Raw genomic sequence first — 14,076 nt, 5'->3', positions numbered from 1 at the left:
ATAAATAATCATGGAATGTTCTATTTGCGGTTTTTTGTGTTTGCTGTATTAATCTTTAAATTACATTAAGAAATATTAAGAAAATATAATTGAACACCCCTCTCAGTGTATGTTCTACCTCACAACAACAAAAAATACTTCAACAAATAGTAGGTAAAACTCAAAGGACAGTAACATTCATTAGTAATTAACCCTGCTAAGTGTAAGTGTTTGTAAACAACCTTACTTTCTAGTTCTTCTTTTTCAAACTTGGTGTTCACAGTTGAGCTGGTTTTGCCAAGATCCACAACAGCTTCTTCATCAGGACCCTAAAAAGAAATTATTTTCATTGGTTCAAGAATCGATATATAGTGAGGACCTACTGGGTGCATTGTTGGAGACAGCCAAAAAGCGTGTAAGGTTGCCTTCCTATCGAAGGACTGAATTCTTATTACAGCTAACTTCATTCTTGTAAAGTGTGCTTACAAGCTTTTCTTTGTAATCCACAGAAGACCATTCAAAAATCTCATGGTAAGAACTGAGACAACGAAGATTTTTAATTGGTATTCTATGGAAGTTACTAAGTAACTGGTACATATATTCGCTTCCACAGAAAGACCCTCCAAATCAGAAATTAAAGAAAATCTACGGTGAGGGACCCTTAGATATCAACACAGAATGCTTTATTTTTGTTCTTTGTACTTTGGCCCTCTGATTAAAGGGAAACACTTAACTGAGCTATAATAGACTGGATTATAGTTAAACATAAAATTGTCAAAAACGTGTCTATAGCCCTAGCATGTAGTACCACTGACAAATTAACCAAGAGCCAAACAAAGTTATAAGCACTTTTTATTGATACAAAGGAAAAACCATGCCAAAATTAAATACCCTAACAGTGGTCGGCAAACTGCGGCTCGTGAGCCACATGCGGCTCTTTGGCCCCTTGAGTGTGGCTCTTCCACAAAATACCAACTTCTGCGCATGGGCCACAAAGTTTCAATCGCATTGTACATGCACGCCCGCACGTGGTATTTTGTACATGTGGCCCATGCGCAGAAGTTGGTATTTCGTGCAAGAGCCACACTCAAGGGGCCAAAGAGCCGCATGTGGCTCGCGATCCGCAGTTCGCCGACCACTACCCTAGGACATTCTAGCTTTACGCTTGTGAAAGTCTACCTTCATATTTTTGTTCTCTTCTCCAGCTCAACAAAGACTAAATATATTTATTATAAAATATTGCATAGATTTTTTTAAAATAATAAAATTTCAAGTTTAACTTCCCTTCCCAACTTCTAATTTCACTTTCAAAGGAGCATTATAAGCACCAGTAACTATTATGAATTATTATGCACAAGATTCTGTGCCACAGATAGCGAGTCAGATGCACAAATCCCCTTCCCTCTTCAACTTCAGCTATAGTTCGCTCTGGACCCTTCCCCAGCATTGGTCCGCTGGAGCCAGGCAAGGAAAAATTCAACTTGTTGACCTTTATTTAGCCTTGCAGGTTATGAAGCCCAAACCTCCTCCACACGGTGTCCCAACACATGCACCCAGACTGGGAGGGCAAGGCTGACAAGGAGGACACCTGACCACTGCCGTCCTTGGGAAAGTCTATTCCATTTTATGTGGCAAAGACTAGAGGGCAGTGTCCCAGAAGCAGAGAGCAGTGGACAAGGATGCTGACGTCCTCAGCCACCCCCAGGACTGGGAGACGTATTGGAGGAGGACAACCAGGCTTTTAAAAGATTCACAAAGGTTCTGAGGAAGGGCTGGCTGGTATTATACAGGCCAATCTGAACTTCACGCGTGGCATGGATCAGCACACGAAGTTGGTGCTGGGTGTGCAGTGCACAGAGGACCCCAGAATGTGGAACCTCATTCAGCAAGCCATTCCCACCAGAGAGGCCCCGCCCCATAATGCCTCTGTCAAAGAATCCCAGTGAAGATGAATGCAGGGAAAGGATGGCCCGGAAGAGGCTGAAGAACTAGAAATGAGCTGGAAGGGGCTGGGGCTTTGGGAAGGAGTAGAGGTCCTGAAACCAGTCACTCAGCGTGGGCAAAAGGATGGGCAACAGGAAATGGGCAGGGCAATGTTCTGGCTCAGATGGAAGCAAAGTTCAATAAATCTTCCAAAGCAGGAAAAGGGGAAAAACAGCTTTCAAGAAGGAAAAGAAATAGTCTAATTTTTCCTCTTAGAAGATCATATGCCTCTATTGGTACTTTAGAAGGCAACAGAGATGACTGGAGATGAGAGAATCCTATATAATAAAAGGCCAACGACAATAACAGTGTAACAACCAAAACGGCTGATCGACCAGTCGCTATGAGGTGCATTGACCACCTCTCGGTTCCTCCCCTGAGCCCGCAGGCTCACTATGAGGTGCACTGACCACCTCTCGGTCCCTCCCTGCAGCCCGCAGGCTCCTATTGCTCGATGGCCAGCGGGAACCATGTGGACCCAGGGTGGGTGATGGCGGGGCGGGACTGGGGACTGGCGAGCGGGCAGAAGGCAGACCTCTTGGTCTCTCCCCCTGGCCCGCAGGCTCCAATAGATCGCCAAATGGCATACAGGGAACCGGGGTGGTGTCAGAGGCGAAGCGGGACTAGGGACTGGCAAATGGGCAGAAGATGGCCCTGATAGCAGGCTAGGCCTAGGGACCCCACCTGGGCACGATTTCGTGCATTGGACCTAACATTAATTACAGCATTGTTAATTCCCCATTGAACACCATTGTTCTAGACAGGGGTGGGCAAACTTTTTGACTCGAGGGCCACAATGGGTTCTTAAACTGGACCGGAGGGCCGGAACAAAAGCATGGATGGAGTGTTTGTGTGAACTAATATAAATTCAAAGTAAACATCATTACATAAAAGGGTACGGTCTTTTTTTTTTTTTTTTTTTAGTTTTATTCATTTCAAACGGGCCGGATCCGGAGGGCTGTAGTTTGCCCACGGCTGTTAGAATTAAGTTACTTTTTCGTCCATCCACTATAGTATTTCTTTAATTTAGCAAGACAAACTTTCAACCATTCCCGTTTTCTTTGTGGTTCCACTTACTGTCCAGCATCTCCTTAGCGCTCATAAGAGACCAAAGTGATACACAGCATAGTCAGCTTCTTACCACTCACTGGAGAACCAGTTTGTTTTAGAAAGGATCAAACAAGAGCCTGAGTAAATGATCTTTTAAAGTCTCTTCCAACTTTGGGTCTAAAGCAGGGGTCTTCAAACTTTTTAAACAGGGGCCAGTTCACTGTCCCTCAGACCATTGGAGGGCCAGACTATAGTTTAAAAAAAAAAAACTATGAACAAATTCCTATGCACACTGCACATATCTTATTTTGAAGTAAAAACAAAACAAAACGGGAACAAATACAATATTTGTATTTGCATGTGGCCCGTGGGCCGTAGTTTGAGGACCCCTGCCCTAAAGTATTGTACTTTTGCGTGTAGCTTTTTTCAGTGTATACAAACTAGATTCATATACAATCGTTCCTTGCTATCCAAACTCTCAGTATCCATTCTCCTATCTTTAAACTCAGGAACTGAATCATTTTGATTACTTTTTAAAAAATTCCCTGCTACCCAAACTCTCACTATTTGCTACCCAACACTCAGAACCAGACTCAGTAAATTAGGTTACATATCCAACTATAGAATCAAATACACTTGGATATCAAGTGGTACTTGTATATGACTCAAAAGGCCTGGTGCTCAACTTAATATAGGGAACACAGAGTACGAAAAGGACTTGCTATAGCTCCATGGAAGGAGGAAGCAGGCTGTATAGACCATGTGACATTTTCATATAAAGACAAAGGTAGGTATGTGGGTTAATCAAATTGCCTTATGGCAATCCTATGCCCTTAGAAAGGAGGAAAGGCTAAGATAGGAAATAAACAAAATACCCACAGAAAAATACAAGAATGGACAATTAATAATTACCATTGACTAAGTGTGTCATACTCTAAAAATTTTCCTTAACTTTCCTCTAATGACGTGATACCATTTAGCCCCTAAACATGCACAGGTACAAAAGGTCAAAGGTTGTATTGTCTGAAGAGACAGCATGCTGTGTATTTTAGAAGGGATTAACTGCTCCCATTCTAAACTTTCACGCAGCAAGAACAATTGCCAAGATAGGATGCAAAACAATGTACTTCTCTCTCGCCCCTAAACAACAACAAAACCTTTTATGTCTATGCAGATATACTTACAGGCTTAGATGTAGAGACAACACTGATCAGTTAACACTCAAAAACAGCTTAAATTGAGCCATCTCACAATATTTACTTATTTAGAACGAACACTCTAAACATCTATCATTAAAAAAAATTCTTCCAATACATATAAGAAGTGGAATGTGAAAGTAAAAAGGAGACACATCCTGTCATGGTCTTCCCAGCCTGCTCCCACTAGGCACTGTCTGTAAAGCCTGAAGTCAGTCATTCAACTGAAAGCCAAGTGAGAATAGCACTACTTACTGTTCGGTTCTCAATGAGAATGTTTCCACGCGTAACTTGTAGAACAAATAAAACTGGACCGGGAGAAAATATCTCCATTCTAAGCGAAAGAAGCCAAACAGAGAAAGACAAGTACCATATGATTTCACTCATATGTGGAATTTAATGAACTGAACTACCAAGCAAAATAGAGACAGACTCCTAGAGAGCAGGCAGATAGCTCTGGTGACGGTTGGGAGTCGGGGAACTGAGCAAAAAATTTTTCAAAGAGAGAGAGAATTCATGGACATGGACATGGATAAAATGTGGTGATTGCAGGCAGGGGATGGAGGTAGAAGAGGGCAGAGAAGGGATAAATAATGATGGAAAAAATAAAATTAAATATTATATATTTGTGTGTATGTGTGTGTGTTGCCAGGGGAGAAGCATCTGCATTTCTCCCGTCTCTTAAGCATTTTATCCAGCTCTTCCGTGACTGTCCAATACGAATCAGAAAGGCAGTCTGCGATAAATGCAAATACTAAGTAGGCCACACAAATTGGGTATCTTGACATTTTACAAACAATTCAACAAAGCATGCGGGGTGCATAACACTTTATATTGAAGATCTCTTGGTTGAAACCACGGATATTTTAAGGGGGCAAGACATTTCTGAAGCAAATATACTGCATGTTAAATACTATCATTTTAAAGTAGAATGCTCTGAGCCATATTTCTAAATACAGAGTATGTTATACACTACAGAGAGTATATTTTTTGGTTTTTAAAAGTATTATAAACAAAATTATAGGTAATATAAAACATCTGGAAGGCTAAATATCAAACTGCTGTCACTCTGATGATTAGGAAAGCAGTAGGAAATATCAGAGATAGGCAATCATGTAGTGTTTAATATTTTTGTGACATGTTTTTACTTTTAATACTTTTAAAAGAATACATTTAAAACTGTTCCTTTTCTCAATTTTCTGAAACTCTTTAAAAAAAGAACAGAAGAGCAGATAATTCAAAGAGGTACAAGGCATAAAAACTGGCAATAGCCAGGATTGTTAGTGACACACTTTATTGTCTGAAACTATAAACCGCAAATATCTATTACACTATTTCTCTGAGGAGATGCATGTATCCAAGTTCTAACTCAGTACACACACACACACACACACATACACACCAAAAAAACATACAGGAATACTTATTTTAGGGTTATCAAGTATGTATGTTTGTTAACAAAAATGAAGATAAAATCTATTTTCAAAATAGACTTTCTTACAAAGCTGTCTCAAGTTTATTAGTAATTAAAATGTATAAAAAAGCCCAGGCATTCCACACAAAAAAGGAAAAAACACACACACAAAGATCTAGCAAGTGTTTTTCAGAAAAAGAAGGTCCAATGGGTGTCCTATCAAGATTCCCCATCTTCAGCCAGCACAGGGTTACTGGTAGTTTGGTATTTTTAGGGTTCTGCTGCATTTTTCTACTGAAATCCAACAGGAAGCAACCAGGAAATCCCTCAACAATATGGTCTATTTGCCTATTCTTCCCCTGGATAATAACCCTGTTCCCCATGAGTTCGATGGATCATGAAAAGAAGTCTCAATTCCTTAAAGACTAGCTATTAAGGAAGTCATCCATTCATTCAACAAATATTTACTGAGTGCATACTATGTACCAAGCTTTATTCCAGGTATTGAGAATACATTCATGAATGAAAAACTCTGATATAATCAAATGTCCAGTTTATAATTTAATTTGCAGGTAAGATGTGGCTCTCCATGATAAGAAATCCAGATATAAATGAATTCTCCTTTCCATTCCTAATAAATAAATGAGACCTCACAAACTCATAGGTATAGACAGGTTCTACTTTTCCGGTTCAGCTTTCTCATTTTATATAGTATACAGAGATCTCTCTATATAGACAGACATGCACAGATACATAACAGAAGTGGGCCCATGCGTGCACGCGTGTGCACACACACATATACACACACACGTACAGCTTAAGTGACTTGCTTAAGACCACACTGTTTAGTTGGTGAAAGAACTAAAATTAAAATCCAGGTCTCTAGAGTCCCAGTTACATGAGTTCTTTAACACTAGACAATAAACCAGGGTCACTGTAATACAGCTGAGAACACACAGTAACTTTATTACAGTATTCATTAAAATTTGTAATTACCTATTTATGTAAGCACTTCCTTAATTGCATCCCAGTCTGAACAGTAAGTTCCAAGAAAGGAAGTATGTTTGTTTTGCTCACTACTGAATCTTCAGCATCAAGGAGGCCCTGGCCCTTAGGTCTCTAATAAATACTGTTCAATGTTTTAAAAGACAAGACACTCAGCTAAAAATTTATACTGGATCCACTTAAGGACTCCTTATGAAAAACATTAAAGCCCAAACACAGAAAGGCACTATTTTTAAATTTAATAAAATCAGTTTATTTTTTACAAAAGCCCGGAATCAATGAATAATAAAATCAAAATTCAATTCACAAGTGAGAATTCCTAGCAAAATCAAACAAACTTTGTTCTATTCCTGAATCAAATTTTATATCAACATAGTGCATTTTACTAATTCCTCACACAGTCATTTATCTTGCCTGAAAAGCAAAGTCTATAATTTGTACTTTCTTGGAAAAATGTACAAAAAATGATACTTTACCATTCTAAAGGAATATTAGGGAGGAAAGTGTTAAAAGTGTATTTAACGATATACTCAGAAACCTAGTCTAATATCCTTTAAGACATGTGAGGTTTTAAAAAATCTATTAAAACAGCAGCAGAAGATCCCTATCAGTTAATTTCTTCATTATATAAGACATATAGCTATAGCTCAAAAGTAACACCTCCCATAAATTAACATGTAGAGCAATTTTAGTTACAGAATACGTCCATTTAGCTTCAAAACACACTTTGCCATTAGGACAGAGTGATTTCTTTCCTAGTATCTTAGCCAAACAGTATTTTTAAAGCCTCACTCAAATAATATTAATCAAAAACCTAATTTTATAGCATAATAAAGATGCTACAAACTTTGCTAACTCTATACGAGGATTTACTCTTTTCAGCAGATGACTTCCACAGCCAAGGACACAGAGGATGATACTATTCTAAGCCAGTGCTAATAAGCCTGACATTTCTTCAAGCTTCGCTATTAAACTCCGAAAGAGTCAAACTTGTTTGTAAATAAAACACAAGATCGTAACTAGGTACATACAGGTAACTTCTCCCGGCGGAATTTTTCCATAGTAATATATAAATGCCTTGTTTTTGATAATGTAATTCAGTAAGTCCCTTGAAGATTCCACGGACTGTGAGTACGTATCTGATTTAGGTCACTGTGCTTTGCACAGATGAACTCTTCTAAGTTGCTTCCATGGTACAGCCAATCGCTGTCTTCTAAGTTACCTAATCTTCCAAGCTAATAACTACAACTTAAATGGAGTCACAGCGTAAGAGAATTGGAAAGTAGCACACACATAAACCTTTCTGAACCATCAGTTCAAAAGACAGCACACCCTAAGGATGTGTGGATGAATGGGCTAGTGCGTGTGTACTCATGTATAACTTGGGGAATATATTTTCAACAACATAATCCACTAAAGCTAGCCCTTTCACTTAATTTCAACTTCAGGAAAGATCCAAAGATGTTTTCATCTGAAGAGTTTTGCCTTTTTTATCATTACTAAATTTTACCAACTTATTGTAACTATATTAATAACAGAACTAATAAATCGTATTATGGTTTATAATAATCATTTTAACCAAAAGTTAAGTATTCGGATGGATAAAATCTAAAAGGGAAAAAGGAAATGAGCAGCACCCCTTCAACTTTTTAACTCACTATCTCTTTACACTTTTTAAGATAATTATTGAAGACCCCCAAAGGGCCTTTGTTTATGTGAGTTTAACATCAATATTTACCCTATTGAAAGTAAAACTGATTTTGCTTCAAAATATTTAAATTCATTTTTAAAATAATATAGCCATTACATAATAACATAACATTTTAATGAAAATAATCATTTTTCAAAAATAAAAACACTTAGAAGAATGACTTTAACATTTTCCCAAATTTCTAATATCTGACTTAATAGAAGACAATTGGATTCTTATATCTACTTCTATAACCAATCTCATATGATTTGTTATTAGGTTGAATTATATAAAAAGAAAAATCTAGGTTCACACAAATACTCTGTTGGAAAAGGGAGGGATGTTTTAATACTCTTTTCAGATAACTTGTGACTAATACTCTTTGAAACTTCACCAAATTCAACAAGTAGTCATTTCTTAAAGGTCAGTTTGCAAGGTGGAATCTGAAACCATTTCATATGAATGTTTTGTACATTGTTATACTGAAACCCACTGTTCTAAAACTATTTCAACTAGTTCAAGAAAAAACAATTTCCAACTATAGTTAATTAAAACAAAATTCTAACTGAACATGAATGAATAAAACATCTACCAAATTCATATAATCTAAATTAAACTAAAAATATATCTTTGAATATACAAATTTGCTTCCTGAAACCATCACAGTCTATATTTTAACAAAGCAAGTCAATGTACTTTCAACAGAAATTATCTATATCCCAAAAATAAAGTCTTACTACCAGCTAATCCTGTAGAACTCACTAATGAAATGCAACAGAAAAAATAACAACATAAGAAATTTAAAACTGAAATAATGTATTAAACAGAAAAAAATACTTTGTGTTAATCTTCCCCTGCTTTATGAAATAGTAGATACCAGGTCAAAGACACACCACAGCCTTCAAATCCGAATTAGAAACCCCAATGATATCAACAGTTACAATAAAACATATAATTATTTATCATATTTTTAAACCTTCAGAGTTTCTATGATTTATACTTGGCAAATAAACACAAATCTGAGTAAACTAATAGAAAAGAAGTATTTTTTTCACTGACTTTAAAAATTCTCAATGCATCAAGCCCAGAATAAAGAACATCTGCAAACAATCAAGTTCAATGCCAATTTCTACAATGACCTCCTGAAGTTTACCTCCTGTAGAAAATCTTGGCCTCCCCACTAGTATTTAAGAGTTTAACCTCCTGGTCATGCATATGTCTCACTCCCACTGGATTATAAAAACCATGAGAAGGATTTAGATAGGGAAAAAAAAGAAGGGAAAGAAGGAGGGGGAAAAAGAGGGAAAGAAGGTTAAGAGACCCCAGGAGAAAAAAACGAATTAGGTGCATACAAATTTTTCATTTCCCAAATGGGAAAAAAGAAATGTTATTCTTCATCAAAATACAAAACATCCATTTCTCCAAAATTTTATCTGCTGTGACATTATCCTAGGCACCACTAAGCCAATATTCAAATAAAATTCTAAAAATCAAGTTTTACAGTTCATGATCACATGTTTATGCTTTACAAAAGAGAAAACATTATTTGAAAATGTTTATATAAACATAAAGTACAAAAGGATATATAGATCAGTCTATGTTTCAACAAAGATCATGCTTCTCCAAAGACATCAGAGATCAACTGTGGCCCTAACTGGTTTGGCTCAATGGATAGAGCGTCGGCCTGCCGACTCAAGGGTCCCAGGTTCGATTCCGATCAAGGGCATGTACCTTGGTTACAGGCACATACCCAACAGGGAGTGTGCAGGAGGCAGCTGATCAATGGTTCTCTCTCATCGATGTTCCTAACTCTCTATCCCTCTCCTTTCCTCTCTGTAAGAAATCAATAAAATATATTTTAAAAAAAAGATCAACTGTGAATTTCAATCAGCTAAAAGGGGAGGAGGGGAGTCTAGAAATGTAAGTTAGGTGGAGAATTGTACAAGTATTAAAATGATTAAGAAAGCATATGGTTGGACCTTGAACATATCATGCTAAGTGAAATAAGATGGAAAAAGGTAAAGAACCATATAATTTCACTCATATGTGGGATATAAAACTGAAAGCAACAAATGAATAAACAAGAAAAACAAACAAAAACTCATACACGCAGACAACAGTATGGTGATTACCAGAGAAGGGGCGTGAGTGGGGCAGGGAGTAGTAAAGGGTAAAAGGGGTCAAATATATGGTAACGGAAGATGATCTGACTTTGTGAGTTGGGCACACACCAAAACATGCAGATCATGTAGATAGAAATGTGCACTTGAAACCTATATAATTTTATTAACCAATGTCACCCCAATAAATGTAAAAAAATGTTAATTTAAAGTAAATATGGGGGAAAGAAAACATATGTAGCACCCAGTTAAGTTCCCTTTACAGATGCGAAGTCACTTTTTTAGTATAGAAGCATAACAGAGGGTATAACTACTAACGATGTAGATGGTGCTGCTGACATAAAGGACCCAGAAACGCTTGTCTTAATTTAACAAAAATAGGGAGGGGGGAAGCAGTCAGTGCACTATTTTCTTAGCTAAGAGAAAACATGTTTTAAATTCTGTCATTTAAAACTGTTCCTTTTCTCAATTTTCTGAAACTCTTTAAAAAATAATGTGAGAAGAACAATGTCCTTTAATAATGATGGGCAAAGAAGTTAGTTCTATTTCTTACTACACAGACATGCATTGCTATGTGTAGAAACACAATACTTGATTATACTGTTCAGATATTTTATTACGGTGAAAACTGAATTTGGGTAACCAATTCAGTTTTTGCTACCTACTACTAATCTTCAACAATGTTTAAGATCGCCACCTGGTGGCTATCATTAGGCATGTGGAATTGATCTCATGCAGTGCTCATGGCAAGAGGATATGTATCCCCTAAGTATCTATTCTAGGCAAGAAATTCAGGGTTTGAAAACACTTTCCTGGCACCTGCTTTGACAAACCTGGGCATTTAATTAGATTCAGAAATATTTAAATATTAATAAGATAAATAACTATTATATAAATATTTTATTTATATATATTAGATAGTTAGGAGATAGTAGAGCTATAGTTTTTATACAGGCATTTTGTATGTACCCCTGAATAATCAGTGCTTACAATGAAGTAAATGAAAAGTCATTTTTTAAAGTTGTTTCACATTGTCCCTATATGCATTTCACCACAATGCAGTTATCTGGTTAACCTACTAACTTCATAGACCAGCCTTGCTTAGAAGGATCCAGACTATGGACTCTGTCAGACTGGCAGGAAAAGGAAGAGAAAATTGAAGCAAATGCAGATAGAAAATATGAGTGACTTCAAGTGTCACATGACAAAGAAGCCATCCCTCAGAGATGAGGAAGATGATTAGAGATCACTGTTCTCTGAGCTAGCTTTCTCCTTCCTCTTTCTGGTGTGGCTTTTCCTGGATTCCAGCAAAAAAAAACACAAAAAAACCTGTATGGTTACAATATATCTCTAACTATAGTGAGTTTAAATATATCTCTGACTCCAGATAAACAAAAGAACCCTGCGTGGAACATGCACAAAACTTATTCAATTTGTTTTTACTTCCTGGAGTAAAAACTGTCAATTATTAAATAGAAATAGTTTGAGGATTTAAGATTAAGATATTGTCAAATTTAACCACTCTGCAGGTAAACTGGCAGGGCTTTACCATTTACAACAAATGCTGTTGCCATTTACTCTTTGATACTAGTTCCTTTTTTTTTAAAGATTCAATATAACATTTATCTTTCAAATAACCCAGATGCTAATGAAAATTAATTCATCAGGCAATTATCCTCATGCTCAATAGCATATAACCTAACTTTAAATACTTTTATTTTTTATTGATTTTATTTGTATTCATTTCAGAGAGGAAGGAAAAGTGAGAAAGAGAAACATCCATGATCAAAGAGAAGCATGGATCGGTTGCCTCCTGCATGCCCTCTACTGGGGATCCGAGCCCACAACCCGGGCCTGTGCCCTTGACCGGAATCGAACTAGGGACCCTTCAGTCCGCAGGCTGACGCTCCATCCACTGAGCCAAAACCAGCTTGGGCTTTAAATACTTTTAGAAACCAATTCACTTAAATTCAAACAAACACGCCAATCAGATATTCTATTTCACATTCTCCCAATATTTTCCATATTTGCTCTCTAACAAGAGACATTATTTTTATGTGAATAAAAATAAAGCTTCCTAACAATAGTAACTCACTTTATGCTTACAGAGGTCATCAAAGAACACAAAAGATCAAAGACTTGGGTTTGGGTTTATGTCTTCTCTTTCCCAATATTCACTAACATCATAGTAATTTTTTAAAATATATTTTATTGATTTTTTACAGAGAGGAAGGGAGAGGGATAGAGAGTTAGAAACACTGATAAGAGAGACACATCGATCAGCTGCCTCCTGCACACCCCCGACTGGTTATGTGTCCGCAACCAAGGTACATGCCCTTGACCAGTATCGAACCCAGGAAACCTTGTGTCCGCAGGCCAACACTCTATCCACTGAGCCAAACCGGTTAGGGCCATAGTAATTTTTTAAAGGATAAACTGGCAAAGACAAAGAGAATAGAAGAAGCTATAACAAATAAAGAGATATCGTAAAATCTTAGGACTATATAAAGTGGACGTAGGGACAGTTATCTCATTTGGAAAATAAACAGCAACCTTAAAATAGATGGTTATGGAAGAAATAGAGTAGCTCACAGAAACCAAATCATGAATAAATAAGCAAACAGCGCACAGAATTGTATTAAGTAATTAAGATAATTTACATATACTTGAGAAACAGCTTCTAATTAAGGACCTTATCCAAGAAATTATCTCCATAAGTTGTATTAGCATAAAATTAAGAGTAGATACTACTGAATACTGTACCTGTACATGTATAATGCAATTTGTCAACCAGTTTATTTTGGCTGAAGATAAAACATTAATGAGTATAGGTGCTAGAGTCAGGTAGCCTGAATTCAAACCCCAGCTCTGTTACTCACTAACTGGGCAAGTTACTTAATCTCACTAGATCTGTGTCCTCACCTGTAGAATTCGGATAATAACAGTAGTTACAACTGATAGGGTGTAAAATTAAACAAGATAATGAATGTAATGAGCTTAGAAAAGTTCATGGCACAAAATAAACAATTAAATATTAGGTATTAGTACCACCCTACTACATGATCATCTTTACTGGTCACATACTATGTGAATTTTACATTTTGCAAGTAAAATTAAATTTATTCTGTACATATTCACCACCATCTCCCAACTGATTTCAAGTTCCTTGAAGATATAATTTTTTATGCACAATTTTATTAACTCTGTATGTATAGAACAGATTTCTTAGTGGTAAAAACAAAATACAATATTCCATGCTAGACAGATTCAGAGCAAGTCACATATAGCTTTTATCTATATACTAGAGGCCCGGTGCACGACATTCGTGCACAGGAGATGGGGTGGGGAGGGGGATCCCTCAGCCCGGCCTGCCCCCTCTCGCAATCTGGGACTGCTGGCTCCTAAACCGCTGGCCTGCCTGCCTGCCTGATCGCCCCTGACCCTTCTGCCTGCTTGTCTGATCACCCCTAACCACTCTGCCTGCCTGCCTGATCACCCCTAACCCCTCTGCATGCCTGATTGCCTCTAACTGCTCCCCTGCCTGGCTGATTGCCCCTAACCATCTCTGCCTCGGCCCCACCACCACAGCTCAGTCCGGAAGGACATCCAGGTGTCTGGTCTAATAGCATATTATGCTTG

The 14,076-nt window shown here is 37.3% G+C and overlaps 1 protein-coding gene across 4 annotated transcripts in view; it reads right to left on the bottom strand.

Annotated features, from left to right (window-relative positions):
* SLC4A7 (solute carrier family 4, sodium bicarbonate cotransporter, member 7) overlaps positions 1-14,076 on the bottom strand; it is a 75,372-nt gene that overhangs the window by 54,940 nt on the left and 6,356 nt on the right. The window contains exons 1-2 of one of the 4 annotated variants that reach the window (XM_015562092.1): positions 9,562-9,566; positions 227-308 (exon numbers count right to left, since the gene is read on the bottom strand). In XM_015562092.1, coding sequence (XP_015417578.1) covers positions 227-308; positions 9,562-9,564 — 85 coding nt within the window. In that variant the 5' untranslated portion in view covers positions 9,565-9,566. Of the gene's footprint in view, positions 1-226; positions 309-7,658; positions 7,767-9,561; positions 9,567-14,076 lie in introns of those variants that run through there. The other 3 variants (XM_015562094.1, XM_006753354.2, XM_015562088.1) reach the window with 3 other exon arrangements.

This window comes from Myotis davidii, unplaced genomic scaffold (genome assembly GCF_000327345.1).
Source record: "Myotis davidii unplaced genomic scaffold, ASM32734v1 scaffold1910, whole genome shotgun sequence".
NCBI classification, from domain to species: Eukaryota; Metazoa; Chordata; class Mammalia; order Chiroptera; family Vespertilionidae; genus Myotis; species Myotis davidii.
Note: the sequence above shows the minus strand (reverse complement) of the source record. Positions and strands in the feature narration are given on the sequence as shown.